The sequence below is a fragment of the Vicugna pacos genome, chromosome X, assembly GCF_048564905.1.
Source record: "Vicugna pacos chromosome X, VicPac4, whole genome shotgun sequence".
In the NCBI taxonomy this organism is placed as follows: domain Eukaryota; kingdom Metazoa; phylum Chordata; class Mammalia; order Artiodactyla; family Camelidae; genus Vicugna; species Vicugna pacos.
The window spans coordinates 105,316,481-105,337,043 of record NC_133023.1 but is presented as its reverse complement, the minus strand read 5'-3'; the positions used below and the strand labels follow the sequence as shown (position 1 = coordinate 105,337,043).

Here is a 20,563-nt window from a genome sequence, read left to right as displayed (position 1 = left end):
ACCCAGGACTTCGTACATGCTAGGCACACACCCCACCACTGAGGTATTACCTTCCCCCACAGAAATATCATTTTTAAAGAAAAAATAAATAAAGAAATATTGACCAGTCTAGGAAACTGGCACAGAAAATTAAAAGAACTGTAAAATACAACCTAGCATCAACATTCATTAGTCGAGTTAACTTTTAGCCTGTAAATAACATAAGCTCACTTTTCAGTAATATTAAAAACCCCTTCCAAGCACTTCACAGTTGTCAGTGCTCTGGAAAGTGATAAAAAGTAAATATTAAGTGTATTCTATAGATACACGTGTACTGCGGCAGCTTTTTTTTTCATATTAAATATTCAGCCACCTTTTATTACGAGAAGGAATGAAAACTTCATTTCAGTGGGAACTGTAACTGAGCAACAGTAATTACGGCATCTTCTCACAAAGCCAGAAAAAAAGTTAGTTACTAAGTGTTAATCGGGCTTTTATTTTACTAAGATCTTTCCTCACAGAGGTAACTAGATAAGAGGACAGGGCAGCCTGTCATTGAACTTTTGAGCCAAAAGGGGTCTTGGGAACGATCTACACACAAATTCTTCTCAAGACTTCGCTTTGGCTCACGGTCTTTTGGCTTTAAAAGTTTTCCAGGGCATAAGCCTCATTCAATCATTGCAGCCGCTCCGTCAGGCAGGCAAAGTATTAGCCACTAAAAGCCAAGGTGAGTTCTGAGAGTCGTGACTTGGATGCCTGGGAAAGGAGTCTTTCAATCTATTCAGCCACCCCAGCGAATCAGAGCCAATGGCAAGCTGCCTGGGTCCGCTGTCCTGGCCAGCATGTCACTAACATCTGTTTGGGCAAGAGGTTTTCTCACCACTGTTTTTCATTCATTGTTTTTACTAGTTGTTTTCCAAAGTCACACTGCAATCATTTCATGTGTGAAGTCAATAATCCTTTCTTTCCTCAAAGGAGTTTCCTGAATATTAAGTGAAACGAACTGCAGAAACACACTTTTGAGAATTACCAAGAGCTATGTGAATGTCAAGTGTTATGAAACAAGAGAAATGCACACTGTGTATTTAGGTAAGATGTGAGCTGTCAAAGAGGGGTGCTTGCTGGATTTTTAATGGTTTTATCTTTTTTATTCAGGTATAAATGGAAAATTCCTAGCCAATTTTTCAATATGTTTCAGTGCTTGCAAGCTAAGCATTTATAACTAGTAAATTCAATATTCATTCACCCTTTACCACAGTTCTGGGTCAGGAGAAGAAAGCATAATTCAATCACAAAATAAGGGAAACAAATGTGTCTGACTAACACAGGATAACATGGGATTAACATAAAATCTACTTTTATATTAGAGTAACATTACACAAGGACTTGCAATTGCCTTCTTGAAATTACTCTTTTATTTGGAACTGATCCTTGTACAATAGCAATACTAAAATACAATAAAAAAAAAACTTACATAATTTGGGGATGAAAAAGGTCCTTACAAACATGACACCAAAAGCAGAAAATATAAAGAAAAAGCTTGATAGATGTGGTTCCATAAAAAATTTAAACCTCTACATTTCAAAATCTAAATACCATAAATATAATTAAAAGGTCAACAATAAACTAGAAAAAAGACCTGTTATATACTTTATCATGACACATATAATGCATATATAAAGACATACATTATTATATTGTATGTATTATAAAGAAGTATAAATACTATAAAGAGTTGAGTATCATAACATGTACAGAACACTTTAAAATCAACAGAAAAGAATTCCCCAAACACCCTGGAAGACAAATAGGCCAAAGACACAAACAGCCACTTGACAAAAGAATTACAAACGAACAAGAAAACACATTTAAAAAAAAAAGTCACTTTTGTTAGTACTCAAGGAAATGCAAGCTAAAAGACACTAGTTGGCTCCCTTGATTGCTGGGCATCCCTCCATACTGCTGGCGGAAGTGTAAATGAACCTTTCTGGTGGATAATCGGTAACATGCATAAAAAGCCTTAAAGGGCCATGAATAAAGCTTATTTAAAATCCCTTCCTTCCTTTCAATATACGTTCCAATATCTCCTTCTAATTACACAATTTTCTCCTTGACACTTGGAACCACTTTCTGTTAATGTTGTATTTGTTTTGGTCTTAAAATTCTTTTATCATCATCATTAGAAAATAATGCCAGTATTTCGGAAGGTATAACAGCTTGCTAAGCGGCCATGGCCTTCCACTCTCTCCTTCAGGAAGCTTTCAGGGGCAAGAGATTGCCCAGTATCTTAAATGTAATGTCTGGCAGTAGTTCACAAGACAGAAGTTTCTCAAAAATGAAGTTACGGGAAAGGATTTGCAAACAAAACTCACTGAACACATATAAGGTAGTCCACCTCTCATGGAACAAGGTGGGATAATAAAACCACAGGTATCAAAGGATTTACATTATGGGAATGAATAAGGAAATTAATAATTCAAGAAACCCCAAATGGGCACATAATATTCAAATATGAAAAGACAAATGCAGAGACAGAGGTACAGATAAATCTGAAAGCTCAACTTACCCTCTTAATAGACTCATTCTCCAAGGAGTGTGAATTATATTTAGGAGTCGGTGCAGAAGCCATACTGGAAACTCTACCGAGAGAGACAACATTTAGTATCAACTGAATTTGTATGCAATTTCAGACACACTGCAATTGAGAACAGGAGTACACTTGACAGGCCCTATTTCCCTTGTAGTCTCTAGTGGGAATGAGATGCATGAAGGACTAACCCCAGCGCAGCCCATGGGCAAGAGCTCCAATAAAGGTTCAGGGAACCACGGAGGAACAGAGAACGGGGAGCTCAGAGGAAGACACCACACATGTTCCCCGAATTTTTATTCACAGCCTTCAAACTGTCACCGGAAAAAACCTTAATTGTGCAACAGGCTTCAAATTTCCCCACTTCTTAATTTTTAAAGACAACTTAGAGGCAGCCAAGCCGACTGATACAAAGGGTAGGCAGCTGAACTCACCTTTTTCCCTTTTAATCACTGTTTTCTCTAAATTAAGGCAAGTTAAAGTGGCATGGATTTGATGGAAATCAAATTAGCAAGGTTTGACTTAATCCATATTTTCTAGGGAAAGTATATACTTCATTTAAATAAGGCCTATCCATCACCATTCAGAGATAAATGAAACCATCGTGTTCAGAACACACACAATAGCATCCCAATGCAAGGGTTTCGTTAGACCTGCGAAGACTACAGCAACAACAGGAAGCTAAGTGATGCTGCAGCTGTTTTACTCAGCAAAGTTAACGACACAGAGAGATCCATACAAAGTCACTGGTAGTTAAACCACATCCAATTCAGCAAGGGGACTGGAGATGTTTATTGGATCTTTTGGCCAGGCTCATTAAAAGGGCAACCGCTCACCAACAAAACCCAGCATGGAGAATGTGACCATCCCTTGGCACAAAACCTAGAGATTTGATAGCTGTGCATTGCTGGTCACTGTCCCTAAGAAAGGCCTGAGAGAAGTGACAAAGATGTAGATGAGGGTAACCACCAGGGTGAAGAGGCGGCGAGATGGCCAGGTGAGAACAATCTTACAAGCTGCACACCTCCAAGGGCAAGGCTGGGGGTCCACTTGGATCATGGCTGTATCCTGGCACAAGAGGACATTCCTACTTGGTGAACAAACGACTGATTATGCTCAAAATACACGCTGCTGTAAAACATCATGATGGTGTGAGTTTGTATATGGCTCACCAAATCCCAGAACACTGGAACAAGGAAACTCCTTCTGAGGCTTGAAAATGAACAATTAAGACAAAATAAGATACTTCTTTCTAGAAAGGGATACTAAGCTTTAAAAACCTGAAGCCATGAAGAGGCAGCACAACCTCAAATTAAAAGAAATAACTTAACAAAACTGTAGAATAGATAAACAAGATTATACTGTATAGCACAGGGAAATTTACACAAAACGTTATGGTAATTAACAGAGAAAAAAATGTGACAATGAGTGTGTATATGTCCATGTATGACTGAAAAATTGTGCTGAACACTGGAATTTGACACATTGTAAAATGATTATAAATCAATAAAAAATGTTAAAATAAATAAATAAATAAATAAATAACTTTTTTAAAAGATAAATGGATAACTTGAAAATGAATTACATTCAGACAAAATAGTTGACAAAATAGCCTTGAAAAACCTAACCTTAAGTTCAAATCTAAGCAAAATAACCCATTATTTGCCGAGACAGCAGAATGGATGAGAAAGACTAGATAAAGCAAGTCAGATGTCTTTGCCCTAAAATTATTCTACTGACTAAACAAGATTATATACTTGTGGGATTTTCTTCAGGAAGAGAAAACGTAGTCATGGGATGTTGTAATATTTAAAACATTTTAATAAGGCAACATCTTCAAACACATGTTAAATTATTACTGTCATGTCAACAGAAGACATTTCAAATGCTGGGTTATACAATCAACTCAGTCTTTACCTTTCTTCCTGTTTATAAACAATAAAAGAAAGATGTGTCTTCCTATTTTCTTCAGTTCTCATTAAAAATACCCTCCATTTAAAATGAAGTATAACAAGCAAAGTCTTCCTTTCCCCCTCATTATAAACTATGAGATCGAGCTATAACTCACATACTATACAACACATCATTTTCAAGTGAGCAACTTTATGGTTTTTGTTACATCCACAGAGTTGTGCAACCCTCACCACAATCAATTTTAGAATATTTTCATCATCCCCCTCAAAAAAAACCCCATACCCATTAGTAGTCACTTATCACTCTCCGCTTCCCCAGCCCCCGTCACGAATTTGCTTTGTATCTCTACAGATTGGCCCATTCTGGACATTTCATATAAACAGAATCATATAATATGCAGTCTTTACGCCTAAAGCCCTCATTTTCAGAGTTAGAAATGGCTACTATTAAAAGTTGGATCGAGTACAGATCAGAGAAATCCCAGGGTCCAAGTAACACGGGTTAGTTGCAATAATGAGGTTTGCTTTCAAATCTCATCAGTGAACCTCTCTTTGTTGAATGATTCCAAAGGATCCCTGAAATGGACAGAAGTTGGAACAGCGTGACACCGGACATCATAGGCACTGGACTGACTGTTCAAATCCCAACCCTGCAACTCACTATTTGACCTTGGGCAGGTGATTTCACTTCTCTGGGCTTCAGTTGCTTTTATCTCTATTTTACCGCAGCGTAGTTGGGTAAAATGAAGTAATGAAGAGCTTAAAACAGTGCCTGGTATATTCACTAACAAGTTATCAGTATAATTTTCAATAATGAAAGGAGAATTACTGATTTGCTGATGCCATAATCGATTCTTCTACAAATTAGTCCTGACCCTATACACACTAGGAAGAAAGTTTACAACTACAGGGATAGCGGATGGCCGGTGGTGACCTGGCTATAAAGCTTCTCTCTAAAAAGTACACGAAGTTGGGGAGGGTACAGCTCAGTGGTAGAGCGCATGCCTAGCAAGCACAACATCCTGGGTTCAATCCCCAGTATCTCCATTAAAAAAAAAAAGCAACCTAATTACCTCCCCACCCCCCAAAAGTATACAGTGCTGTATGTCAATTAAACGTTAATAAAGCTGTCTTAAACTTATCAACCACGAAAGTTCATCCATGTCTTCACCTGTGAAACACCTCCGTTGCTTTAAATGGAGTTCAATAATAATTAGGAGCTACAGTAAAGTTTACAAAAGTCATCTACCCTTTTGGTTATAGCGTATTTTGCCCCAAACCCCTACAGATCAAGCTTTAATCCTTTTTATTTTAAAAAACATTGAATTGAGGCTATCTTGGCTTTAAAGTGAAAATTGAAACTTAATTCCCTATATATATGCTAATTTCCAGACTTTAACCAAAGGGAGATTTCTATCATTTTTGATCCTGAAAAAAACTTTTAGGATGTTATTTAAGCCCAATCCTCTCCTATTACAGAGAAGATGACAGGAAAGCCTAGAGGGGTTGTGATAAGGCCCTGGCCTGAGTCAGTGGCAGGACCAGCTCCAGCCGAGGCCTCCCGACTAACACAGCAGTGTCCTTTTCATCGAGAGAAAACTGCTTCCAAGTGATCTCCATTTTTAAAGAAACCAGGCTGGATGACACTGGTCCCAATCTCAGTAGAGGAGTTTTAGACCAGGAAACATAGTTAAGAAAACTCATCTAGGCAAGCAATCTTTGGGGTCCCCAAACCTCTTCAAATAAAGCTACAGAAAGGTCACATTATCTAAAACATCAAATTTTAAAGTCACAACATGGTGTCAACTCTGTCTCTCTTTAAATTCAAGACAATTAACCTCAGTGATCTCATGGTGTCCCCCTCCCTGTGTCCCTTCATCTCTTGTCCCCTTCTCCATCTCCCTCCTCTCTTTCTCTCTCTGCCCCCTCTCTACATCTGTCTCCTCTCCCTACCACTTACCACCCTTTAGATAACTTGTTGTTACTGTCCACCTCCCCCCCACCAAAATACAAGCCCCCACCAGAATACAAGTCCCCACCAGATGAGGATTCTGGTATTTTATTTACTGCTGCATTCACAACACCTGTTACAGTGCCCAGCACCCGGCAGGTACTTAATAGGTATTTGTTAAATGAGGGAAGGAACTGGGCAATAAAGACCTGGCCAAAAAACGTAACTGTTGTTTGGCTAATATTTCCTTTACACCAGAAATTCAAGCAAGCTTTAAAAAATGGTAGAATCAACTCTTGGCTAATCAAGGTGTTCAAGGTATGATGACTCTGGGCAGCAGAATGTGGTGCTTTGAGGCACCACAAAGAACTTGCACCAAAAAGAACGTGCACGCTATCATCCTATGCTACAGACTTTATGATGAGACAGGTACTTCAATTAGGGTACAAAGACTTCTTCCACCACTCCCTTCTCCCAGACCAGGAAAGTGCTCCCCTCTCCACTATACGTGAAAAACACCTGCAGCAGACATAATTATAAACACTTTCAAATCAACGCGGACCATTTTTACCCTGACTGTAAAGATCTAAAAGCAGTAGAATTAGAAAATAAATCTGACCTCCACCTCATTGGGCCTCGGCAAGCAAAATCTAAACTGTAAGGGGAGCTCAGCTGCCACGGTCACCGATTTGCCATCAATGGCCCTTGATTAGGGGGTTCTCCTGTGCTTTCTGGGTACAGTGACGAAAAGGCACACAGGCCTTCTCTCTGGGTTTTACTCACTGTGCTCCTGCTGGGTGTTGATGTTCAAATGAAGTTTAAGGCCGATCTCTCTCTGGAAGCTCCCTTGAAAGCTGTGGAAACCTACCCAGTCTGCAAACCGACTTCGAAAGCCTGCCAGTGAGCAAGAAGCCATGCCCAAGCAGCCTCTGAGCCCAGGAATCCAGGTCTTTCTAAGGGAGCTTTCTTTCTTTGCAAGTCTATTTTGAAAAAAAAAAGCCAAATATTTAGGGCAGAGCTGCTCAACACTCCCAGACCCAATGCTCCCTTTGTTAAAAGACAAATTGCTATAAATTGGAAGTTCGGGGTTTGCAGATACACACCGCTATATATAAGATGGGTAAATAGCAAGGTCCTACTGTCCAGCACAGGGAACTATATTCAATACCTTGTAATAGCTTATAATGAAAAAGAATCTGAAAAGGAACATATATAATGTATAACTGAATCACTATACTGCACACCAGAAATTAATAAAACGTTGTAAACCGACTATATTTCAATTTTTAAAAAAAAATTTCTGCAAAGCCCCCTTGGGTAGCCTGAAATAAGTCATGAATATTATCAGCCTAGCCACAAATTTTAAAAATCATCAGTATAATAGCTGAACTTCAGGGTAAAGGAGAAATAAAAGGATACTGATTTATAATACTGTATTTTTCAATACAAATTACACTGGAAACAAAAACACCCCCCATTTCCAATTTGGCCTCTAGGGGGAGTTTTGCCCCCAATGAGAACCAGTCGCAACCAGATTCTGTTCTGCACCTGAATGCCCGGAAACACAGGATGTACAAAATTAACTTATTCTGACTTTCGCATTAGAGTTGCTCTGCCAGTAGGCCACCTAGGAGGCAAGAAAATGAAAAAGATGTGTTGAGGTATCCTTAACCAGAGCCCTCTGCACCAAGAGAAAGGTTCACACCCCAGCCATTTTGAGACCAGGTACAATCAATTCAACCTCTACACTTGCTCAGCACACAAACCATCTGCAAGAGGAGTTTAGTCCATTTGTATCCATGCTTCTTTGAACAAGGGTTGCAAATTTTTTCTGCAAAAGGCCAGAGAGTAACTATTTTAGGCCTTGTGGGTCATACAGACTGGGTCATAGCTACTGAACTCTGCACTAAACCAGCATTAAACCAGCCACAGGCAATACGGAAATAAAGGGGTGTGGCTGTCTTCCAGTATGATTTTATTTACAAAAACTGGCTGCCACCCTCTGCCTTACTTTACGCTATTAAAAGAAAGTATTTTCAAACGAATTTTCTGCAGCCGCAGCAAATAACAATCTTGTCCTTTTAAACTAAATTATAAGCTATTAACCCCACCATTCATAGTTTATACCTTGTAAAAATGCACTTTAACCAGCTGCAAAATTGTGTGATATAGCTGAAAATGGGAGGGATTCTGTACTCAGACCAGTTTGGCTTTCAAATCTCAATTTTGTAACTTGATTACTAATAATAGTCATGCGACCTCAGACAAACCGCAGTTCTCTGCCTGTGAAATGGGCATGAAACCACCTACTTCATGGGGCCGTGATAGGGATCGTGTAAAATGCTGGCACAGCAGATGGCAAAACAGAGCCGCTCAAATTCCTGGTCCCTTCCTCTTACAAGAGATGCTTTGAAATCATCCCTCAAAGTGGCGCTAGCACACTTGGCTGGATTTTCATTAACATATACACTGTCTAACACTGACTAACCATTCTGCATACACATTCTCTAAGATAATCCATCCAATCTTGGCAAGGCTCTGAGCAGCCTTAAAGTTTATTCCTGAAGCAGGACCACTTCCATTAAAAAAAAAAAAAACACTCAACTCCTTGCCCGGGGAAACTTTCTGCGGGACCCTAACATGCAGACCTGGCCTCTTACCTTTCCTTCTGGCTCAAGCACATAGAAATACACTAGAGGTCTCAGAGTACATCTAACAGCAGTTGTTCCAAAACAGTACCTGCTGTTAACGTAAGTGGCTTTACTGTCCAAATAGACACATTCAGAACACGTGTGTTACCTCCTCACTTTGTCTCCGCTGCATCATCTCAGGGCTAAAGGGACTTTGCGTTGTTTTTTTTTTTAAATTTTGTTTTTTATCGCAGTGCAGTCGATTTACAATGTTAGTTTCAGGTCTACAGCAAAGCAATTCAGTTATACATATAAATACATATATTTTTTCAGATACTTTTCCATTGTAGGTTATTATAAGAAATTGAATATAGTTCTAAAGGGACTTTGTTTTAATGATGCTTCTTTGGAAATCATAAAATGTTAAATACTAATTCATTTAGAAACTCACTCTTTGTATCATTTTGATATTTACTACTCATTTTAAAGATCACAATATACCTACTTCCACTTCTTCAAATGCGCAAAGACCTTTTGGCTAAAAACTGTAATGCAATTCAGATCCAGTGAAGAATGCATTTTGAATCACATTTTCTAGTGGTTAGTGATGGATTTGAGCTGATCCATTCAGCCTATTACTTGGTCTCCTCATGACAAATAGCACATCTTCAAGGTAGCTGACTGGCTTCAGTGGCATGTGCTGTGGCCACAGGGCAGGGTAACTTTAGCAACACTTCATAAACTGAAATTGATATGCGAAATAAACTACCAGAAAGCCAACTACCATCAGGCTAAGTTTTTTTAATGTAAAAAGGCTACCTAGTAATGACATGACATACATTTAAACACATCATTAAATCCACCAATGGATTTCATAACCATCAAGTACCTGCCAGTAAATAAAGTTTTAAAATAGGAGCAAGATCAAGTTCCCCATCCACTGGCCAATTTCAAAACTCATGAACCCAGCTGATCTGCTCTATGACAAAACTGTATTTTGTGGAAATATTTTCCCCTGTGAGAAACTATTCCCCCAAAGTACATTTTAAATGTATTAGGGAAAAGTACCTTCTTAAGCAAAAGTTAAAAAGGTACTTGTTGAAGGTAAGAGTACACACACATAAAGAGGCACAACTATAATAGTAACAAAGGTGCTGGTTCAGATCATCTTCCTTTCCATCGCCCTTCTGCCTGGGCATTACTGACGATTCCTCCAACTGTAATCAGCGGTGGAGGGAGAGGGACAGAAAGGAACTGAAGGCAGATGTGCAGCTTCTAGAAAAACAAAGAGAAGAGAAAAGGCTGGAGATGATAACCTGCTATTTGGACCAATTCCTCCAGGCACTTTCACTGGGAGGAGAAGCAGGTGCTTTCTCGGCACTGGGTCCTTCATCACCTGTTTCAAGATAGGGGAAGCTTTCCCCCATGTACACACATGTGTGTACACGCACACCTCATTTCTCTGTATTTTGTACAAATCTCTTTTTTTCAATTGAAGTATAGTTGGTTTACAAATGTTGTGTTAATTTCTAGTGTACAGCATAGTGACTCAGTCGTACATATATATTCCTTTTCATATTCTTTTCCATTATAGGCTATTACATGATATTGAATATAGTTCCCTGTGCTGTACAGTAGGATCTTGCTGTTTATCTATTTTATATATAGTAGTGTGTATCTACAAATCCAGAACTCCTAATTTATCCCTCCCACCCTGCTATAAAAATTTCTAACGTATCATTTCTCATGCTGTACTGTGCTTACCTATCCCTTGACATTTTGTGTCTCTCCATTAGATCTGCGCTTCCTAAGGCCATGAGCTGGTTCCCGGTACCGCACAGAACAGCTCGGGCACTCAGTCAATGAGTAAGTGAATGCAGTTCCATCCTTGTAAACCTGCACAACTCTGAAGACGTCAGCCTTCAGGCATTAAAGGTGCTCCAGATAAATTGGGAGTTCAAGATTGGCAGACACTAACTACTATTTATAAAACAGATAAACAAGTTTCTTTCATATAGTACAGGGAACTATATTCAATATCTTGTAGTAACCTATAATGAAAAATATGAAAAGGAATATATGTATGTGTATATGACTGAAACATGATGCTGTCCACCAGAAATTGACACATTATAAACTGACTAGACTTCAATAAAAAAATTAAAACATACATAAATAAAATATATAAGGTTCTCCACCCTGCCTCCTGAGGGCTGATCTTTGTGTTGATAACTCCTTTGCACATCCGTGTAATTTTCTACGTATGTATAGTTCCCCAAATAATATGTTGATTTTGCATGGTTTTGAACTTTTATATGGAAGTAGAATCATTACACATTCTTATGGCCTCTTCTCTTCTCACACAGCACTGTTGTGAGAGCCATCAGTGTGGGTGTGTGGAGCTGTACTCTGTTCATTCCCCCTGCCGCATAGCAGCCCACTGCTCCACACTCGGTTTTCCACTCTCTTCTCAGTGGTCTCGTGAACGGGCTCCAGGTTTCACTACTACAATCAGTACTGCAAAGAATGGCTGCCCACTCCCTGAGATAGGTCTTCTAGAAGCTAGCAACTGAGTTAGGGAGATGAATAAATATATGACAAGTTAAATAGCAATAAAGACAATGAATAGGTATAAGTTAAGTAGTAATAAAGACAATAATACAGGTGATACTATACAATTAAAACAAAAGAGAATGTCTGCTCATGGATAATGATCATGGCTTCCATTTACTGATTTTCTGCTGTGTGTCAAGCATCGTTCTAAGCACAGATGAACTCATTCAGTCCTGCTAACTTTATAAGGCAACTACTAGTACTCTCTTCAAATGAAAACACACAACCCTGAGGAACAGGAAGGTTAAACATATCTAGTAAGAACTCTCAAAGTTACAGTTTAAACCCAGGCAGCCTGGCCCTCTTACGCAGTAGACCCACAAACAGATAACTGTCACTCTAATTCTCTAATTGATGATCAAATTTTAAAAATGAAAACATTATGCCTCCTGCTTACACAGGTCAATAAAAAACTTTATTTTTGGAATTTCATCTGTATGTAATAAAATCTGATGGTCATTAAAAAATAACACTAGCCTTCAGTTTAAGGATGAGTAAAACATAGTGACTTCCCTCCCACCCCCCAAATCCATGTCTGTGAGGCACTGAGCCAGTGTACTCCTTCTTGTTTGACTGCAATAGTACTTTGTGTCATAGAAGAGTCTTTTCAAACTATATTAAAAAGGACAAATTTTAATGAGGGTTAAGATGCCTATCAGAGCATATGTGGCTAGATGGCTTATTTTACAAAGTCTTCCGTGTTGATAGTGTGTGCTTATTCCAGCAACACTGTCACAATTCAAAGTATTCTTTCAACTCTTTTGAAACTGCTTTTAGAACATAAAGCTACATAAGACATCCTCTCATGAAGTTTACCATATCTCAATTCTTAAAAAACAATGCTTCCCACAGCATGAATATCCACTCTCTTTAATAGATGGGCCTCAAAATAATTTTGATCTAAAGCCAAATGGCAAGTTCTTACTCAGACAGTGGACTCCGTTGAGGATATTCTGTAAAAGGTGCCACATTCTCTGAAGGGAATTCCAAAGAAAAGCTCGGAAAACAGGCTGCATAATTATGATTTGGTGCTGCCCGTCCCTTCTCTACACGTGCTAGAAGCAAAAGCAGCAAGTGAGGTTTCTGAATGTTGCCAGGGCCTCCCAATTGTTCAAAATGCTGGGCTTGATACATCTTAATTAGTCCTAATTTACAAGAGCAGGGTGACCTTGAAGATTAACAGATCAGCAGCAAGACTAGTCGCCTGCCCAGGAGGCAGTTTGCCATGGTAATTAATGGAGTATCCAAAGGTAATCTCCAAAGACTGGCTTCATTAGAAGCCTCGGAGTTTCAGAAAGAGCAAGACTTGCAGTGACCTGGTGTATGGACAACAGCTATCTTCCTACCTGGGGCAGTCACCTATTATCCCAGCCACAAATACAAGTGGCCCCCTATCCCTGCTACACATGTGTGTGCACACACGAACACTTCTAGAACTTGACACTACTAGCAGGGAAGTAGTTTTCATAGATGTGGAAGAAATAATCTAAGAGAAAAGACAGAAATAAAAAAGGCAAGAAGATGAAGAGAAACCAAAACCAGTGTCAAAAGAATAGCAAAGAAAGAAGATGAAGAAATACCGGTACCATACCAATGACACGTATGAATCTGACACAGAATTGCCATGGCCTTTGAAGGAGCAATACAGTCGGCCCTCCTTATCCATGGATGCAGAATCCATGGATATGGAGGACTGACTATGGGACTTGAGCACCCACAGATTCTGGTAACCACAATGGGTCCTGGAACCAATCCCCTGTGGATACCAAGAGATGATTGTATATGCTGCTCCGTAAAAAAATAAAAGGAATTCTCAACCTCCAGAAGGAAATTCTGTTATCAACACTAGAAGGAAAAGCTCGGTACTGGTGGTTGATAATAGGTATGAATGTGGTGATATGTAGAGTCAACAGGGCTATTCATGAGGTATACTATCTTCCTGAAGATTATATCTGAGACATAGTTTATACAAACATAATTCAACATCTAATGATGATTTTTAAAAATATCAGCAAACTAGGAATAGTTAAGGTCACCTATGAAAAACCTATAGCTAACATCTACTTAATGGTAAAGATGCAGTGCTTTCCCACTGAAGTCTGAGAACAAAGCAAGGATGGTTTCTCTTATTGCTTGCCTTCAATATATTTTAGAGATCCTAGCAACTTTAATAAGATAAGAAAAAGAAACAAAAGACATAACATAATGGAAGGAAGAATTAAAATTGTATTTACAGATGACATGATCATATATGTAAAATATCCTAAGAATATTACAGAAAAAAACTACTAGAACTAGTAAATAAATTTTGTAAGTTTGCATGATATACAAGAGCAACATGAAAATTGTATTTGTATCATTAGCAATGAACAAATGAACACTGAAGTATAAAAATATCTGCATAATATAAAAAATGAAATATTTAGGGATACATTTAACAAAATGAGTACAAGATCCATGAACTGAAAAATATAAAACACTGCTGAGAAAAACTAAAGAAGATGAGGTTAATTAATGTTCAAGGATTGGAAGTCTCAATATTGTTATGATGTCAATACTGATCCATAGATTCAATGCAATTTCTATCAAATCTCGGTGGGCTTTGTCATAGAAACTAACAAGATGATTATGAAATTTATATGGAAAAGCAAAGGACCAAGAATAGCCAAAATAATCTGGGGGTACAAATAAAAAAGAACAAAGATGAAGTACTTCCACTACCCAATTTCCAAACTTACTGTAATGCCTCAGTCAATCAAGACTGTGTGGTTCTGGCATAAGATTAGACATAAAGATCAATGGAACAGAATGGAGTCCAGAATTAGGCTCATCTTTGGGAGGTCCTAGAAATGGTCGATTGATTTGGTACCAACAAAGGTACCAAGGTGATTCAATGGAAAAAGGATAGTCTTTTCCACAAATCATGCTGGAACAATTTGATGTCCATATGGAAATAAGTGAATCTTGACCTTCACTTCATACAATATACAAAATTAACTTGAAATGAGGCATGTAAGTATTATTTTTATACTGCTGCATAATAAACTTAGTAGCTGTAAACAACACACATTAATTATCTCACAGTTTGTGTGGGTCCTGGATCAGGAGTCTGGGCATGTCTTAGCTGGATCCTCTGCTCAAGGTCTCAGAAGGCTATAAACTCAAGGGAAGGGGATTACACAGGGTATGAAAATGGGGGGTGGGCAGAAATCGGGTGGGGGGGCACCTTAGTGTCTGTATGCCAAAATAGGTCTAAACACTTACCATATGACCCAGGAATCCCCCTCCTGGGCTTATATCCAGAAGGAATCCTCCTTCAGGATGACACCTGCACCCCAGTGTTCATAGCAGCACTATTTACAATAGCCAAGACATGGAAACAGCCTAAATGTCCATCAACAGATGACTGGATAAAGAAGATGTGGTATATTTATACAACGGAATACTACTCAGCCATAAAAACCGACAACATAATGCCATTTGCAGCAACATGGATGCTCCTGGAGAATGTCATTCTAAGTGAAGTAAGCCAGAAGGAGAAAGAAAAATACCATATGAGATCGCTCATATGTGGAATCTAAAAAAAAAAAACAACAAACAAAGCATAAATACAAAACAGAAATAGACTCACAGACATAGAATATAAACTTGTGGTTGCCAAGGGGGCGGAGGGGTGGGAAGAGATAGACTGGGATTTCAAAATTGTAGAATAGATAAACAAGATTATACTGTATAACACAGGGAAATATATACAAGATCTTATGGTAGCTCAGAGAAAAAAATGTGACAATGAATATATACATGTTCATGTATAACTGAAAAATTGCACTCTACACTGGAATTTGACACATTGTAATATGATTATAAATCAATAAAAAATGTTTAAAAAATAGGTCTAAGCATAGAGTTAAAACTGCAAAAGTCTAAAATGAGACACAGGGGGAAATCTTTGTGAACTCAGGTTAAGCAAAGATTTCTTAGAATAAACTACAAGCATAAACTACAAGAGGCAAAAAAAAATCCCCAATACACTAGACTTCACCAAAGTTAAATATCTTTGCTCTTTCAAAGGCACAGTTAAGAAAAATGAAAGGGTAAATCACAGTTTGGGAGAAAGGACTTGCAAATTGCCTAACAAAGGCCTTGTATCCAAAATATACAAAGAACTCTTAGAACTTAGTAAGACAGGCAATCCAATAAGAAACAGGGAAAAGATCTGAGTGGATACTTCATCAAAGAAGATACACAAATGGCCAATAAGCACATGAAGACATACTCGGCCATCATTAGTCATTAGTAATATGCAAACGAAAACCACAGTGAGCTACTATTACACAGCCACTAGACAGGCTTCAATTTAACAAGACAGACAATAACAAGTGTTAGTGAGAACCTGGCCCAAGTAGAACTCTCATACTTTACTTTGTCAGTGGGATGGAAATACAAAATGGCACAGGCAGTTTGGAAAATAGTTTGACAGTTTCTTGTAAAGTTAAACATACACGAAGCAGCTGGCCCAGCAACGCCACACCTAAGTATTTACACAAGACAAATGAAAACATGAGTTTACACAAAGACCTGTAAGCAATGTTCATAGCAGCTTCAGTCATAATGGCCAAAAAATAGAATTAACCTGAAGGAACATCAATTAGCAAATGAACAAATTATGGTATAGCCATATTATCTATTAGTACTTAGCAACAGAAAGTCACCAACCGATGATACATGATGAGTGAGGAAACATAGATGAATATAAAAAGCATTATGCTAAGTGAAAGAGGCCAACCACAAAATGCTATTTATATAAACCTACCCTCAACATATTTCAAAGAACTGCTAGTATTCAGACAACATTCTGTAGCCATCATGCCATTAAGTCAGAAATCAGCTTGAAAGATACCTAGAAAATGTATTTGTGAATTAAAAATAAACTTCGAAACTCACAGGTGAATGAAATAATCAAAATGGAACTGAGACTATATTAGCACTAAATAAAAACAACTAAAAAACTAAATAATAATAAAAACATGTTTTGAAACATCCAAACAGCATAATAAATCCAAAGAAAGAAGGAAGGAGATAATGAAGAGAACAGTGATTTCTGGGGCATATTTTAAGTGAAAAAAAGCAAGAGGCTGGATAATGTACGTACGCTTTTTTGATATAAGAAAAGGGAGGAAATGCAACACACACACACACGCACACTAGCTCAAATTTGCGGAAGAAGAAACACAGATGAACTGAAAACTAGTCATATTGATTGGAGTGGCTGGCGGAAACAGCACGCCTGGCAGGAGACAGGGTGAAAGCAAGGCTTTTCGGACTACACCTTGATACAAATTTGACTTTAAAATCATATAAAGTTTCATTAAAATTAATCGAAAAGAAGCTTGAGAATATAATTATGCTCATTCATTTCCACATATTGACAAACCTCATACTGCATAACCACAATGGACAAATCTTTGGCAGGACAAATCAAGAAAAAAATGAGAGAAGGCACAAATAAACAACATGAAGATTTAAGGATGAAAAGACAGACATAACTACAGATACAGCAGAAATTAACTGGTAGTTCAAACTCTTCCCACAGCAAAAGCACCAGACCCTGGGGGGCTCTGGGGCAAGTTTTACTAAACATTCAAGGAACAGATGACTCCAATTTTATACAAACTTCCAGGAAAAGGGAATACTCTCACTCACTTTACAAGGCTAGCAAACGATACTAAACTAGAAAAGACAGTACAGGAAAAGAAAATTAAAGCCTAACCTCACTCACAAATATCCATGTAAAAATCCTGAAGACAATATTACCAAACAAATCCAGCAGTAAGAAATGTGTTGATGCCAGCAGTGCAAACCTGGTTAATGCTACCAAGCTATATTAGCAAATCCCTTAAAACAGCCCATCGTGTTAACAAGCTTAAAGAGGGGGGAAAACATATTTTTGTAAAGGCAGAAAGGGGGCTGATAAAATTCAACAACCATTTGTGCACCAGAGGTGTGCCTACTCAGAACCTAAAGTCAACATAATACTTTGTGGTGGAATATGGAAAACATTGCGCCTTCTCAAGTGCAGATCCTGGGCCCCACCCCAAACCTACTGAATCAGAAACTCCAGGCTGGCTGCCAGCGAACTTGGAGTCTGGGGAAACGCCCTCAGGTGATTCTGGAGCACAGGCTCCTTCAGTCAGAGCGCGGCCACCACGCCAGCATCCACCAGCATCCGCGTCACCTGGGAGAGGAGGGCTCTCCACCCTGGCCGGCTGGTCCCCCTGAGTCAGTATCTGTACTTCAACCTTAAGACTGGGTGGTTCGCGGTGCAGCAAAGCCAGGGACAGCTGCTCTGGGGCTGGGCGGCAGGCCAGAACCATCCGGAACACTTTTCAAAAATGCAGATGTCTGATCTCCCCCTGAGATCAAAGAAATCGGAATGTCTGGGTGGGGCCCAGGCAGCAGGTCGTTAAAGCTCCCCAGGTGATTCTAATGAGCAGCCAGCGTGGTAAACCACTCGCAGGTCTGCGAGGTCTGCAGCGCCAGGAAACCTCCATCCGGGCCTCCGGGCCCTTTCCGCTGAGCCAGAGGAGAGGCCTTTCCTGAGTCCTTTGAAGATGCCCCTAAGAAAGAAGCTGGCATTTCACACGTCTACCAATGGTGACTTCTTAATATGGCTTACCAAGATAAAATCCAGAAAAGAACTCTCTGAAACAAAGTGGGGATGTTGTGAGGATTCACAGAAGGATGGACTAGCCCTGGGCAAAGGGCTTGGCGCGGTCACACTGCACGTTAACGGAAGTTATTACCCGGGCAGCCTGTGGCTCTAACTGCTCCTCGGGCATTGACAGCAAATCCGATGACATCATCAGCAAATCAAGGCCAAAATGCATCTCTCAAAGCTGCGCTGTCCAACACTGGAGCCACCGGTACATGGAGCCCCTGAACGCTTGAAATATGCTAGCGCAAACTGAGGCATGCTGTAAACGTAAAATGCCTGCTGGATTTCAACCACTTAGTACAAAACAGGGAAGGGGGACAGCTCACTAATTATTACACTGATTACATGCTGAAATGATAAAATTTTGGCCATGTTGGGTTGAATAATATATTTTATAAAAATTTATTTCCTCTGCCTCTTTTTTATGTCGCTACTAGGAAAACAGTTGCACATGTGGCTTGAATTATTATTCTAATGAACAGTGTGGTCCCAAAGGATTGGGAAGCGAGGACATAAAGGCTACTTACATTAACCTTCTCAAACTTTCACTTACATACAGATCACCTGGGGGTCTTGTGAGACTGCAGATTCTGGTTGTGTGGGTCTGGGGGGAGCGGAAGCTAAGATTCTGCATTTTGTCTAAGATCACAGGCAGGGGCACCAGGACAATTTCATCAACAAGGAAAAACTGTTTCGTAGCATGGAAGTGATGGGACACTCTGGAGAAAAGATCACGTCATTTCAGAGTTGATAATAGTGAAGAAAGAACAGCCAGCAAGGTGATACTCAGCCTCAACCTAAAAAAAAAAATCAGTTACGTCTCACATCGAGGGCTACAGAGAGGTGAGGGCCAACTCTGACTGCCCTCCGTCTGGGAGTGCGGCAGGGGCGCCCACTTTCTCTGCCAGCTCCGGAACCACTGATGTGTGCAAAGACATCTCAGGACCAGGGAGCTCCAAATGGAATCTTGACTGGGGTTTCTTGTATCTCATCAGGGTCAACGGTAGCACCCTCCAGGAGTCTCACTGGAACCAAGTGCAAACTTTTCTCACTGTGACGCACAGACAGAGCTGACCCGTCCTGGACCGGGTCACTGCTGCGCAGGTGCACCTCTGATTCCAGTTAAACAGCTGGGGCCGACTTCAGGCTGCTGGAATGAACCCTGACAGCCCAGTCCCCATTCTCCCAAGTCCCCACCTAAGTCATCTCAGGGCCATAAAGGAACTTGAGGGTCACACAAGGGCATTTCAAGCGACATCACCTGATGCTAAGAATCCCGTTTATGAGCCACCTCTGCCTCAAGAGTTCCCATGAAGGAGGAAGCGAGACACCCTGGGAAACAAACAGTGCTTCCTTCTCACAAAATGCTCAAGCACCAGATAGCGACACAGAACAATTATCACAAGCTAACGAAAGGGCACCACTGTGTTGCTGAGGTCTGTAGGCCAGGGTAGGAGAGCTGAATGAGTTACCAACAAGTTACTTTTATTTTTACTTTCATTTATTGTCCTTCGACTTCCCTTAGCCCCGCCCACCCCCAAACACACCAACAAACAAAGCAACAACGAACCTAAACTCAAAACTGCACGTGAGGACAGTCTAAAATTCCAGAAGCTGGGAAGAAAGGGGTGGGAAAGCAACATGTGGGACCTCTAACACTGGACTCAAAGAACTGCCTTATTAATTTGCTAATCGACCATGGAAAGACAGGCCAAGCATGAACTCTGATGCATCCTGTACTCAGAATATGGTCTCCGGACATACAACAGAATGTTGAAATGAACATACCCAAACAATTCTAAGCTATGCCCCCTTGTCCAGTGCAAATCAAAGAACATTTCCTAAATGTCTATTGCGTGGAGAGGGCCCTGTGAGGTTTCACCTGCCCGGAAACACATCTCCAACCTCAGCCCTCTTTATCACAAGCTTGGAAGATGAAAAAAAAAGAATGCTGAGAGACCCAGGTGTTACATATCACGACAAAGAGTCAGGGAACAGTGACACTAAACTAACATGAGTACATGAAATTTCAAAGAGCTACTTATTGAATCTGTTGCAGGATATTGAGAAACAAATTCAAGTAGAAAGAGCACTTGGCACCCATCCTGTTTGAACAAGGAAGGCCAGATGGGCCTGGACAGCTATCAGGTCCCTGGATTTCTGCTCATCCTAAAC

The 20,563-nt window shown here is 39.7% G+C and overlaps 1 protein-coding gene across 2 annotated transcripts in view; it reads right to left on the bottom strand.

The window, feature by feature from the left end:
• Positions 1–20,563, bottom strand: part of MTM1 (myotubularin 1) — a 95,165-nt gene that overhangs the window by 70,679 nt on the left and 3,923 nt on the right. For both annotated transcript variants that reach the window (XM_072956120.1, XM_072956121.1), the window contains exon 2: positions 2,546–2,618. In XM_072956120.1, coding sequence (XP_072812221.1) covers positions 2,546–2,608 — 63 coding nt within the window. In that variant the 5' untranslated portion in view covers positions 2,609–2,618. The remainder of the gene's footprint in view (positions 1–2,545; positions 2,619–20,563) is intronic.